At 54.3% G+C, this 12,579-nt stretch overlaps 1 protein-coding gene across 1 annotated transcript in view; it reads left to right on the top strand.

Annotated features, from left to right (window-relative positions):
* Positions 1-12,579, top strand: part of Sulf2 (sulfatase 2) — a gene marked incomplete in the record, with an annotated part of 101,020 nt that overhangs the window by 39,335 nt on the left and 49,106 nt on the right. Inside the window, 1 exon segment of the mRNA XM_013518265.1 lies at positions 1,138-1,377. Within this exon segment, the coding sequence (XP_013373719.1) occupies positions 1,138-1,377 (240 nt within the window).

Here is a 12,579-nt window from a genome sequence, read left to right on the forward strand (position 1 = left end):
TGTCTCTAGGGAGTTGCTAGGTGATGGTGATCTCGGCTGTCAGACAAGAACGCCGCATGCCGGTGGATCTTGCATGGGTTTCCTACAGATCCAAACAAATTACTGCAAACCGGTGGCTTAAAAGAGGATTTTACTCCCACCACTCTGGAGGCCAGAAGTGCAAAGTGGAGGTGCCGGCAGGCTGTGCTCCCTCTGGAAGCCCCAGGGAGGGTCCTCCCTGCCTCCCCCAGCTCTCAGCACACCGTCCTGTCTGTAGCGGGAGGACGCTGAGAACTGCAAGGAAAAGGGGAAGCCACGCTGGCCCTAGAAGGGAGAGAAAGGGTCTCTGTGAAGCGTTTCACTAGATCTCAGCGTTTGCAGTTCATCTTTACAGGGCGCCAGACACAGCGCCCTTCTGTACACTGCCCTTCCTCTGTGGAGCGCCTCCTGCGCGCCACACACCGGCAGTGCCACCTGCAGCAGTCAGCAAAGCACAGGGCCTGCCTGCACAGCTCCTACACGCCTTCATCTGCTTCCTCCCTGGCGCCTCACCCGCTTCCAGCTTCCCTGGGAAGCAAGAACGGGCAAGAAGGAAACAGCTTCCTGGGGTGTACAGTTAAGTCCCAAGCCTGGTGCTGCAGGCAGGGGATGAGCGCCCAGGAGAGGCGGGAGCCAGGGCGACCCCAAGGGGCTCCGGGCAGAGGTGCAGCTTGACGAGGGGTGGGGAGTGGAAGTGGGTTCCGAGCGGGCCAAGGAGGTGGTGCGTCTGGTGCAGAGCGTTTCGGCTGAGAAAGACGCGGAGAGGGCTGCCCCGGGTGGCATGACCGGATTCCAGCAGGCGCGGACAGTTCTTGGGAAAGTTCCAAACAAAGCAAAGTGTAATCTTCCCTCCGTTTACATGGTGCTCGCTTTCCAAAAATATCAATGTATATTAACACCCTGCGAAAAGACATGCTGTTTATATTGTAAAACAGTTTGATTCTAGGCTCAGATCATTTAAAAACAGCTTTTTACCTACACCCACAGGAATGTTAGTGCGGCTCTGCAGGACTGTCCCCGACTACCCCCATCTGGCTGTCCAGCGGGCACAGGGTGAGGATGCAGGCCCCCGCAACCAGGCACAGCGCACGCCGTGTCACCTGCCCCGTGTCATTGCAGGCTCCATGCAGGTGATGAACAAGACGCGGCGCATCATGGAGCAGGGTGGGGCGCACTTCACCAACGCCTTCGTGACCACGCCCATGTGCTGCCCCTCGCGCTCTTCCATTCTCACCGGCAAGTATGTCCACAACCACAACACCTACACCAACAACGAGAACTGCTCCTCGCCCTCCTGGCAGGCGCAGCACGAGAGCCGCACCTTCGCCGTGTACCTCAACAGCACGGGCTACCGGACAGGTGAGTTGGGGCAGGGCCCCGGGAGGGACCGGCGACCTCGCTGAGTGCCCGCTGCCCAGGGTGTGGCCCACGCACTGCGGGTCCCCGAGATGGTCCTGGATCGTACACAGAACAGCTTTCCTTTCAAAGTTGGGTCTGCTTTGTTTTCTTTTTTTGTGGTGCTGGGAGTGGAGCCTGGGGCTGCGCACATGTCTAGGGGTGCAGTACCAGCCCTTTTCATTTCTGTGTGGAGAGAGCAGAAAATACAGATCTGTCTGCAGTAATGATCCGAAGTGACTTTCTCAAAGAAATTTGCATTCCAAAAGAGGGAGGGTCTATTTAAATAGAGATGAGGTTATGGGGAGGCCAAGGTAGCCATGCAGGAATTTGTGTTTTCTGCTACCTTAGTGAATCTAGGGAACTATTTTATTGACTCAGACCATCAGCATGAAGAAGGTTTTAGAACACTGAGGTGGGGGTTGGAGAGGAGCAGATCGGGGACCTGACCACCCGCCATGGGGATGACCGGGATGAGGCAGAGTCGCCGTGGCAATGGACCTCTTTCTCATGCATGCCAACCTGGGTGCAACACCCCCAGCCTTCCCGTTTGTCACCCTGCAGGGGTCGTGGGGTGGGTTCCCCAGGCTCCCCCATCAGGGCGGCTGCAGAGACAGAGATGCACTCGTAGTGGAGTCTCCTACTCCAGCACCATTGCAAAATCCTCCAGCTCAATTAATTCAAATTGTTTTAATTTTAAAAATAAATAAATAAATACTCCCCACCGTGGGCAAGGAGCTGGGGCAGCTGTGAAACCAGATTTTGAGGCTCAAATGTTGTAACCTGGGAGGTTACATCCAAGTGACAGGGCGTTGCTGGGGTGGGAGGGACGTGGGGAAGGACAGACGCCTCCTTCAGCTGAGCCTGCAGCCCTCGAGGCTCGCCACGTCCTGTCAGATGCCCAGCATGGGCTGGCAGGGCCCTCGGGAAGGGAACCGGCCGGGCCGGTGCTGTTGGTTTCCTGTACCCTCATCCCTCGGCCAGAATCGCCTCCAGAGTGGCCCCTGCTGCGGGAACTGGGAAGGGCTCGCTCCCTATGCAGGTGCGTAGTCTGGCCTGCCTGCTGCTGCCCTCTGGGTCGCTGTACACAGCCAGCTGTGTCCTTGGTGAACAGGGGACAGGTGGGGACCCAGTGAAGGCTCAAGCCCTGACTGAGGGAGTTGTTAACCTCCACATTATGTTTACATTTAAAATTTTAGCGGAAATATCCTAATGTTTTAAAATGTTGATAAAACTCAAGTTTTTTTTAAATTCCTGCTGTGGGCCAAAGAAAACATGCCAGAGGCAGGAGCGCCTCACACACCCCCTTTTCCATCTCTGGCTGAAAGGTACACCCCAAACCTCCCCCTTTAGATGCCAACGGAGCAGGAAGGCCCCTAAAACTGCATGGAGGGGACTGGAGATATAGCTCAGCGGCACAAGTGCCTGCCTGGCCAGCACAAGGTCCTGAGTTCGATTCCCAGTACCTAAAAAAAAAAGTTTGCACAGGGTATACGAATGGCCAGGGCAGCCGTACAGCACAGAGGGGCTGGGCCGCAAACTTGCACGTCTCCTGACGTCTGGGGGGACTTCGGGTGGGAGCCTGGTGTTTCACAATCGTACAGGTTGGACACAAGAAGGAAGGACCTCAGGAATAAAACTGGTTTCCCAGACTTTATCTTTGAATCACCAAATCACCAAAAAGCTGCAGACAACTGCTTTTACCCGTCTGTGCTTGATTTTACCCTCAGTGGAGACAGGAGCGTGGTATCAAACGTAAGCAGGCATCCGCAAGAACGTTTACATTTTCTGTCGGGTTGTCACTGAGCGTTGTATTCATTGTACATAGACTGTCTCTCTGTGCGGGGGGCTTTCTGGAGTTTTTAGAGCTCAGGACTCCAAAAAGGTCCGTTTACTCTGATGAACCGATGTGCTCCTGGTTATTAAGCAACAAGTATTACGAACCTTTTACGCTTTCCCTCTTACCCTGGCGGCTAGGAAGCTCCTATCTGAGTTTCATGTTATATTTAAAGTGAAAAGGTCTTAACTGCATGATATTAAGTGTCTACACTGCTCACTGTCTGTTGACTGAGAAAAATGATACCAAAAAAAACTACTATAAATTGAGCATCCCTTTTAGATTGATTTGACTTGGATGCCACATATTAGGTTATTTAGTGAATTTTTAACCCCCCAAGCACAGAAAGTCGTTTGCTTCTGCAGTCTTACACCATGTCACACCCCGTATCAGGGATGGTGAACCTTTTAGAGCTTTCACAGATGACAAACAGCCTGCTGCGGCGCTCGTGCCGTAAGCTCACCTGTGTCCGAGCAGGCCTCTGTTGAAGTTGATCACGTTGGATCTAAGTTTGGCTGTGTGTGAGACCCAAAATCCCTGCTGTATGTTCCTCTCGGTTAAAATCCCATGCTGCCCTGGGGCCCTGCCCCGTGAATTGGTCCAAGCCTCAGTCTCTGTTTCTCTGTACCTAAGTCACACGGCCCCCTCTGGCTGCAAAGAAGCCTGGGAAACATGGTCATTATTCTGGCGGTCATTTTCCCAGACAACATGATTTTTCTTTGAAAACAGAAGAAAATGGCTACTGAGGGAAAGTTAAAGTCTCAGCCACAGTGCCTGACCTCGGTCATCTATGCTTTTCCGCCCTTCGTACACAGGTGGGCGCCGGAACTGAGGGAGACCGGCACCAGAAAGATCGCACTTATGCGGACCAGGGTCTCAACAAACAGTGCTTTATAAAATGTGTCAGTTAGGTATTTTATCTTGAAAAGTGAAACTAGAACATCTTGGAAACAGCCTCATGTCAGGTCGCGCTGATGCTTAGCACAGGTTGGGCTCTAATTGTAACTAAGGGGTTGATGGAGGAAATAAATTGACGCTGTGTCAGCTGGGGTGGGTGTGATTTGTCCCGCAAACTTAAGTGATAGCACCACGGGTTACCCTTGCTTTCACCTGCCGTCTTCGCTGCACACCCGTGGCATCCTTGCCAAAGTACGTGATGAGCTCATCAGTCTTTCCCCGGGCCGTTCTTACTCCTTGACATCCACATCTCCCCGCCGTGAGGAGCTTGTTCCTTCCTCATCCTCTTGAATAGCCGCTCTCCACTTATCTCTGACACCGGATTATTATTAGGCAGAGGATTTGCATGTGTTTCGAGCTGTCCTCCAGCATCACTTTAATTAATTTCACAAAACCCTGCATCTTTTAAAAGATTAGCAATTTCATTTTGCAATCGTCTTGCTTGGCGCGCTCCCCGTGTTTGCAATAGAGATTGACAAGGGATGAAGGGAGAGACGCCGAGTTTAAGCAGGATAAACAGCAATTTGTTAATGGATATTTCTGGGTCTGGCTTCCTGCAACTTGGAGGACCTGCGTCGCACATAGGGACACCCGTGGGGGGATAAGAGACGTCCTCAGGTTTTATCAAATGTCCTTAGCCACCCTCAGCGCATTTCAGCGGCAGGTGAGGCCCCTGCTGCTCTGACTACACTGGGTGAACCCACCGTCAGAGTCCTGCGGGGTGCTCGGAAGGAGCCTGCTCCCTGCTCTTGGCAGGGTCTTTCACTGAGTTCAAAGCCGGGCTCTGCCACTTTGCGGCTGTGAGGGCTTAGCTGGCTCATTTAACTTCTACATCTCGGTTACCTCCGTCACCGGGGATGTTACTTAGCTCAGAGGGTTTTGTGAAGGTTCATGTGTCACGGGGGTGCCTGGTACGATGATGATGACGATGATGATGATGACGATGACGATGATGATGATGATGACGACCACAGGGAGCGCTGCGTCCCACAGACCGCCTCCGGCACAGTGAGCTGCAGGGGTAAGCAAAGCGTGGGGGCATGGGCTGCTCCGCGCAGTGGTCAGTGAGCTGCAGATGGAGCCAAGAACGGCTGTCACGTCTTACCCACTTCCACCGCATCCAGTCACACCCAGCGTGGGTGAGGGTGTGGGGACAGGAAGTCACACACACCATGGGAACGCAGGTCGGCCGTGCCCTTGGACGAGCACTCTGCTCGTTTCTGGCAGAGCCGGAAGTGTGCATCCTTCCACTCAGCAGTTCCGCTTGGGCTCTGCACCCGTGGTTCTGAGGCGGGGCCGTGTGGATTCTGATGGCCCCGGGGCCAGGGCACTTCCTGGCTGTGTCTACTGCTCCTGAGGACCGGTGATGCTGGTGACCCATGGACCATGCGACAGAAACCCCAGCTGTAACTGGTTCTGGCAAACTATAGACGTTTGTGTTAAAAACCCCAAGTGTTAAAGGTACAGGCGAGCTTTAGGCAGAGTCACACCCTTTGGTTTAGGAGTATCGAGACTTCATCCTAAAACTGGAGGCCTCAGATATGAGCACCCTTGGGAGGATAAATGTCCAGGGGTAGCACAAGGGCCCAAGATGGCGGCTGGCACTTCCGGTTCCATGCCTCCTCATTCATGTTCAGCAAGAGCAGGAGAGCATCTGTCCCCAGAGTGTGAAAGTTATTCTCCTTCAGTCACTCCACTCCGACCACAGCGGCTCTCCTTGCCGCTTTAACCGTCTGTGACATGCGGCACCCACCCACCTCAGGGCCAGCATGGTTTTCCTTCTCTGGAACCTGCCTCTATCTTCTGCACGGCCTGCTCACGGTCTGTCCTCGGGGCTGTGTGCCAGTGTCACCACCCAGGGAAGCCTTCCTGAGCACCCCAGTGGGCCCTTCACCTCCTCATCTTTCTTGTCCCGCAGAGCTCCTGGCCCCGCCTGAGTGTGTGCTTATTGTCCGCCTCCCACCCTCAGTGACATCTCCCACCCGGGTTCTTGCTCCCTCCGGCTTCCCTGACCCTTTCCCCCCGCGGCTGTGTCTTCCACCCTCTTAGCCCCGCGGCTGTCTCGTTTCTGAACCGCCAGCTCCAGGGAAGGAGGGGCTGCACGTTCTGTCCCCTCCTGAGTCCCTGAGCAGAGAACAGTGCTTGCCCGTCCCTGGGGCTCAGTAGGTCTTTGTGGGGAGCGGGCATGCGCACTCTCCTCCGGCCCGCAGCCCCAGCCTCTTTCCTGTACCCCTTTTTCCTCGCCACCCCTCCCGCATCTCTGCCTTTCTTTGCACGCAGAGAAGAGAGGACTGAGTTGTTCCCCGGGGTCCCGGTGCAGCTGTCCCTCCCTTCACAAAGGCGAGCTTCTCTGTGCCTGGCTTTTCTCCCGCCCTTGCGCCCTGCGCTTCCTCTCCCCTCGAGTGCTCACACGTGCGCACACACGTACGCACCCCCGTACGCACACACGTACGCCTTGCGCCCTGCGCTTCCTCTCCCCTCGAGTGCTCACACGTGCGCACACACGCTTGCACACACAGCCCCTTCTTCCCCAGCCCAGCTGCCCCTCGGCCTCCCGCTGCCTGCGCCTGTTGGTGTGACAGCGCGGTGTCCCCTTCTGCGCCGTAGTACGTGCTCCTCCAGCAGCAGGGAGCCTGGAGGTCTGGGCCTCCGCCGGTCACGCGGCCCTGGAAGGACCCAGGCTGGCCCAGGCCCCCTCAGGAGCCACACATCGGCCACTTCCACGTCTCCTACAGTCGACTTCCAGCTGGATTCGGGAAATCCTACGGTCTACTCTCTTCCTCCAAGACCGTGCTTCCAAGCGAGAGAGACACTCAGGCAGGAGTCTGCAAATCGGGCTCTGCCACAAGCTCTTGAGTGACCCTGGGGCCCGGGCCTCCCCCGCCCTGAGCCTCAGTCTGCCCGTCTGTGCGGCAGTGCTGTGACGCGCATGTGCAAGTCGCCCTGTGGCCCACGATGCAGCGCCGCCCCAGTGCCCATACCTGGGGGAGGTCCCTGGCCAGGGGAAGAGGCGGCCGCTGTGAAGAGGGTGCAGGCAGCCTCCGCAGCTCCCCGCATGCTGGGGTGAGGTTTGTTTGCATCCAGCCAACCCCTCTCCATCCGGGCCCCTGTGTTTTGTTTTCCAGGGGCTGCAGTGACAAAGTACCATAAGCTGGGTGGCTGATAGCAAAAAATATTTACTCTCGCCCAGTTCTGGAAGCCAGAAATGAGAAGCCAGGTGTCCTTAGGGCCGCACTGTGTCTGAAGATACCAGGGGAGAACGTCTGTAGCCCAGGTGCTTGTGCCGGCTGCGAGTCTGCAGCCTCTGTCTGCGTGTGCCCCCTCTCTATCTGGATCCATCGTTCGCCCTCTCATAAGGAAATGCGACCTCATCTAACTTGACTGCAGAGACCACTGTTCAGATCATGTCAGTTCACAAGCACCTGGTGTGTCTTTGGGTCTGGACTTTAGCATAGATGTAGGGGGACATGGCACATCCCAGCGTAGCAGCCTTCTCTCACCAGGTCACCTCCACTGAGGCTGCGGAGCCTTGGTGCTGAGCTAGGGCTGCGACCCTGCAGGCCAGCGGGAACTCGGCCACCCCGCCCCCCGGCTGTGGTCCTCAGTGCAAGCAGCATGTCCCGCCTCGCCGGTCGGCTCCGTGCAGGCTCTCCCCTTCTCAGCCCCCTCTCCCTTGGCAGTCCCCGAAACCGCCTTGGAGGTCAAAACAAAAGTGGGGGACAGGCCAGCTGAGGTGGGGGATCAGCAAACTCTACCTGCTGAGCCATGAAAAGGCGCCAGCTGGGACTCCCAGAACATTCTAGAAAGGGTTAGATTAAAGCCACACAGGCCAGTATGGTTGCCAGGAACCACAGGGAGCCATTTAAATTAATTAAAATAAAATCAAATTAACATTTCAGTTTCTAGGGCACACAAGCAGTGTTTTGAGCGTTCAGTAGACACACGGGCTCCGTGGTGGGTGGTGCAGATACAGAGCGCGTCCTTCATCACAGAGAGGTCCGTGGCGGTGTGAGGACAGAGCCTAATTCAGGCAAAACCATTTTTGGAAGGGATGCAGCCACATGAACCGTAGAGAATAAATGACAGCTGTGGTAAAAATGGAAGTTACTGTGGAGCTTCTGCCCTCCCCAGACCAGTGCTGAGGGCTTCACAAGCTTTGGTCAGCCCTGTGAGGTGGGTGTGCCCCCCACAGCCCCAGCTCCTCTCTCTGTCTTCCCTCACAACCTTCCCGATCTCTCCTGCATCACACTGGGGTCCCAGCGTCAGGGGGCCCCATGCTTTTCCGGCACTGTCCCATCCTGTCCCACCCAGCATGCGCAGTGAGCCTTCTAGGGGCTCAGGAGAAGGTTCAAGGGGTTTTGGCAAAGGCAAGGAGTCAGAGCCCCTAGTGTCTGCCCTTGCTGTCAGCCTTCCCACCGTGGGGATGCTGAGCTCACACGGGAAAGGGGGCCAGGCAGGGAACACGCAGCTAAAGGGCAAGCTAGGTAGATAGGGACCTAGGCTTCACATGTGGACGATTAGCTCTGCCTTTTAGAAATAAATGACTAAAAACACCAGACAGGCCTACCTGGGTGTGCATTAGGCCGTAGGTCACTGGGTTGAAAGCTTTGTTCTAACTGGCGGCTCTCAAGGGAGCACAGTGCCCCCTACAGGTTAAAATCTATGAAAGCATTGCTGCTGGTGGTGATACAGGCTTGGGTGCAGCCACCTTCCTGCAGACAGAGGCCCGACTCTGATGGCCTTCTCTGCCCAGAGAGCCCACGCAGCTCCAAGATGCCTTGCCTCCCACGTGGCTTCCGGATTTCAGACTAAATCATTCATGTAGGTAGGTTATTTCATGCCTATTTTGTATATAAATACTGACGGCTTCTTCTACAGTGTTAATATACCCTGAATTTCCCAGGAATGTATGTGACAAGGAAATGGGTGGAATATTATAATTGAATGCAGAACTTTTCCCGGAGTTATTCCTTATTTTTGAAAATCCCATCCCTGATGGCAGTGACACCCAAAGGATTTGAATTGCAAATGCCATACGCCCACAGCCACATTTGTAACTGCCGCATCTGCCCGCTCCGTCGTGTCTCCTTGATGGATGTGCTCGAGAAATTTCATATTGAAATCTTCCTTTATTATAAATTGCTTTCCTTTTCTTTTTCTTGTAGATTGCAGTTAGAGTGTTATATATATATATTATTTTTTCTTTTTTTAAATGATGTGCATAGGTAGCTCTTGTTACCTATAAATTTCCCTTCAGGAAAATAAGGGAGCCTTACAAGGTGTTTGTCACAGAAGTGGGACATCAGTCTAATGGCATTTAGAACAGCTCTTGGAAGGATCAGGTTGGTGTCAGATTCCTCCAAGACCATAATTAAATATCCACCGACTGTAAGGCTCTTCCGACCTTGCTCTGAGGACCTCGTGTGGATTTTCTCCCCCTCCTCCGTCCCAGCCTTCTGGGCAGAGCTGCACTTTAAAGGGGGCAAAGGAAAGATTTTAAGATACATCTTATCCTGATGGTGACTATGCAGGTGATAGACCTGTCGCTGAGAGCCTTCCCTGCCGAGCTTGACTTCACAGGCAGTGAGTGTCCCTGTTTTCCTCCGCCGGAGCTGCCTGACCCTCTCGGGGTGTGGTGGCTGAAGCCAGCTTCGGTTAGCAGCCCAGGGAAGCCACCCTGTGCACCACCTTCAGTGATGCTTGGCCTACGCTTGCTGCAGCCAGGCCCTGGGGCCTCGGGTCCTTGTACCCAGCCGTGTTCCACAGCAGCAGTCCCGCCAGGAGCAGGCAGGTGGGCGGCAGGACCTTGGAAAGGGGCGTGACGAGGGATGGCCCTGCACCCAGGCCCTGGGTATCTGCCTGTCTCTGCTTCTCCCCAGAAATGAACTGTTCTTCCTCCCCACTGAGCAGCCGGATGGTGCTTTGAAAAATGGGAATCGGGGACCAGGGATATAGCTCAATGGCACCAAGATCTGCCTGACAAGTGCAAGGTCCTGAGTTCAATTCCCGGTAGTGGGGGAAAAAAATGGAAATCAGACCACGTCACTTCTTGCTTAAAGCCCTCCACTGGCTGCCCACTGCTTTTCAAGTAAACCCACAGCTCATGCCTGGCCCTCTTACCTCTCTGTCTACACCTCCTACTTCTCTCCCCCTTTCTGACAGCACCCAGGCTGCCCCGCCTATATACTGTTCCCCAAACACTGTCAGGCCCTTCCTGCCCCAGGACCTTTGCATTTGTGGTTGTCTCCATCTAACTCACTGTTCACACTGTTGCTTGTCACCAAGTTCTCTTTCCTCGAGAACTTCCCGGCCCATCCCCTCCTCTCCCCCGACGTGGCTGTACCCATGAGCATGCCCGCTCCAGCTGCTGTCATTCTCTGCCACGACACCCTGCTTTGTCTCCTGAGTAATGATCGCCCTCTGAATGGATGACTGTTACGCCTGAGCCTTCAAGTAGGTGGAAAGTAGGGACAAACTGGAGTTTGGATCTATAGCTCCCTTGTCTGGCGTCAAAAAACATATTTGAAATTAGTTCAAACTTTGCTGGATCCGAGTGCTCAAATACTGTCTTGAGAATGCTGGCTCTCTGCTTCTTGGATTTTCTTTGCTTGGGGTTGGCTTTATTCTTAGGAAGGTTCTCGTTTGTGGTGGAAGGTGACCCCCACAGTGCTATCTCATCACCTTAATGACCCTTGAGATGAGAGGGAGGCCTCTTTACCCTGGCGTCAGTGAAAGTCCCAGGGGAGGCTCTCATTGGCTCAGCAAGGGTCATATGTCTCTCCCTCAGCCAATCACTGGAGCCAGGGAGAAACTAGGATTACCTGATTGGCCAGGCCCAAATCATGCTCCTAGCCAGGAAATAACTGCCAGAACAGGTAAGGCTGGGAGAGGAAAAACTGGTTCCTTCTTTTGCCAACAGAAGGCACAGTTACAAAAAGACAGAAGAGCCTAGAATCCTGGTGCTTGGGGAAGCTGAGGCAAGATGATTTCAAGTTAGATTTATGCATTTTTTTTTTTTTGGAGGGGGGACATTGTTTTTTGAGACAGGGTCTCGCTGCAATTCAGGCTGGCCTTGAACTCACTGTGTAGCCCAGGCTGACCTCAAACCCACAATATCCTCCTGCCTCAGCTTCCCGAGTACTGGGATTATAGGCATGCGCCACCACGCCCAGCTAAGATTACAAGTTAGAGCTCGGCCTAGCCATTTTAGCAAGACCCTGTATCAGAATTTTTTTAAAAAAGACTGGGGATATAGCTCAAGACAAAGGCAAAACTTCAATTCCCAATACTGGGAATTTCTCTGGGAGAGAAACAGACATACAGACAGGAGAATGGGTGCTGGATAGCAAAATAAAGCAGATGCCTGCTATTGAAACCCAGAGGCAGCCTCCCCAGGGGCCAGGCGGGAGGGGGATGTTTCTCCCAGGAAGCCGGCACCCCTGCCTTCTGTGTGCAGAACCCGGCCCCCTTGCTTCCTCTGCTCTCTCTGGTCGTCAGGTCGGTAGGACCCCGCCCCTGGCACCCAGAGCTTTGGCAGTTTTCATTCACCGCTCCGTGTGCCAGTTTGCATCCGGTGTCCTTTCCAAAGCAGAGGAAGCTGCTGGTGCTCTAACCTCGCGAGCAGCCCAAAGTGAAAGCGATCTGGTTACAGACTCTCAGAAGTGCCCCAGCCACAGCTGTGGGGCTCTGGGCGGGTTTAATGCATTTCTCCCAGCTCTGCCTCCTCAGCCAATTTGTCTGCCAAAAAAAACAAAGATTCAGGCCTGTGGCATCTCACATCTAATATTTATAGCGCTCTAGAGTTCGCAGAAGGACGTTTTTCTCACTTTCTGCTGTTCCTCAGGAGACCCCGGCTCCCCCCAGGGTTGTGGGATTGTTCCCTGCTGCCTGGACCAGGAGCCCCCAGGAAGCCCAGACAGATGGCAAACACCGCCCAACGCAAGGCCCTTCTGGTGGCAGGGTGAGAGCAAAACTCATCCTGGGCCAGCTCTGCCTCATTTTGCACCCACTGGGGCCAATTTTGGATCTTGCAAAGCCAAAGCTGACAGCCTGAGTCTACCCTTCAACCCCAAATGTGTTCTTTTGTGTGTGTGTGTGTGTGTGTGTGTGCGCGCGCGCACGCGCACGCGCGCGCGCATGTGTGTCTTTTAGAGATAGGGTCTTGCTGTGCAGTTCAGGCAGACCTTGAGCTCACTTTGCAGCCCAGGCTGGCCTTGAACTCACAATGATCCTCCTGTCTCAGCCTCCTGAGGACTGGGAGTACAGGCATGCACCACCACATCCGGCCCAGATGTGTTCTATTTCATTATAAGGTGCTTCTTAAAACCTAAAACTTGTACCAAAAACCCAGATTCAGAGCTTCTCTTTTTTTT

Source organism: Chinchilla lanigera, unplaced genomic scaffold (genome assembly GCF_000276665.1).
Source record: "Chinchilla lanigera isolate Chin_1 unplaced genomic scaffold, ChiLan1.0 scaffold00044, whole genome shotgun sequence".
Classification (NCBI taxonomy): domain Eukaryota; kingdom Metazoa; phylum Chordata; class Mammalia; order Rodentia; family Chinchillidae; genus Chinchilla; species Chinchilla lanigera.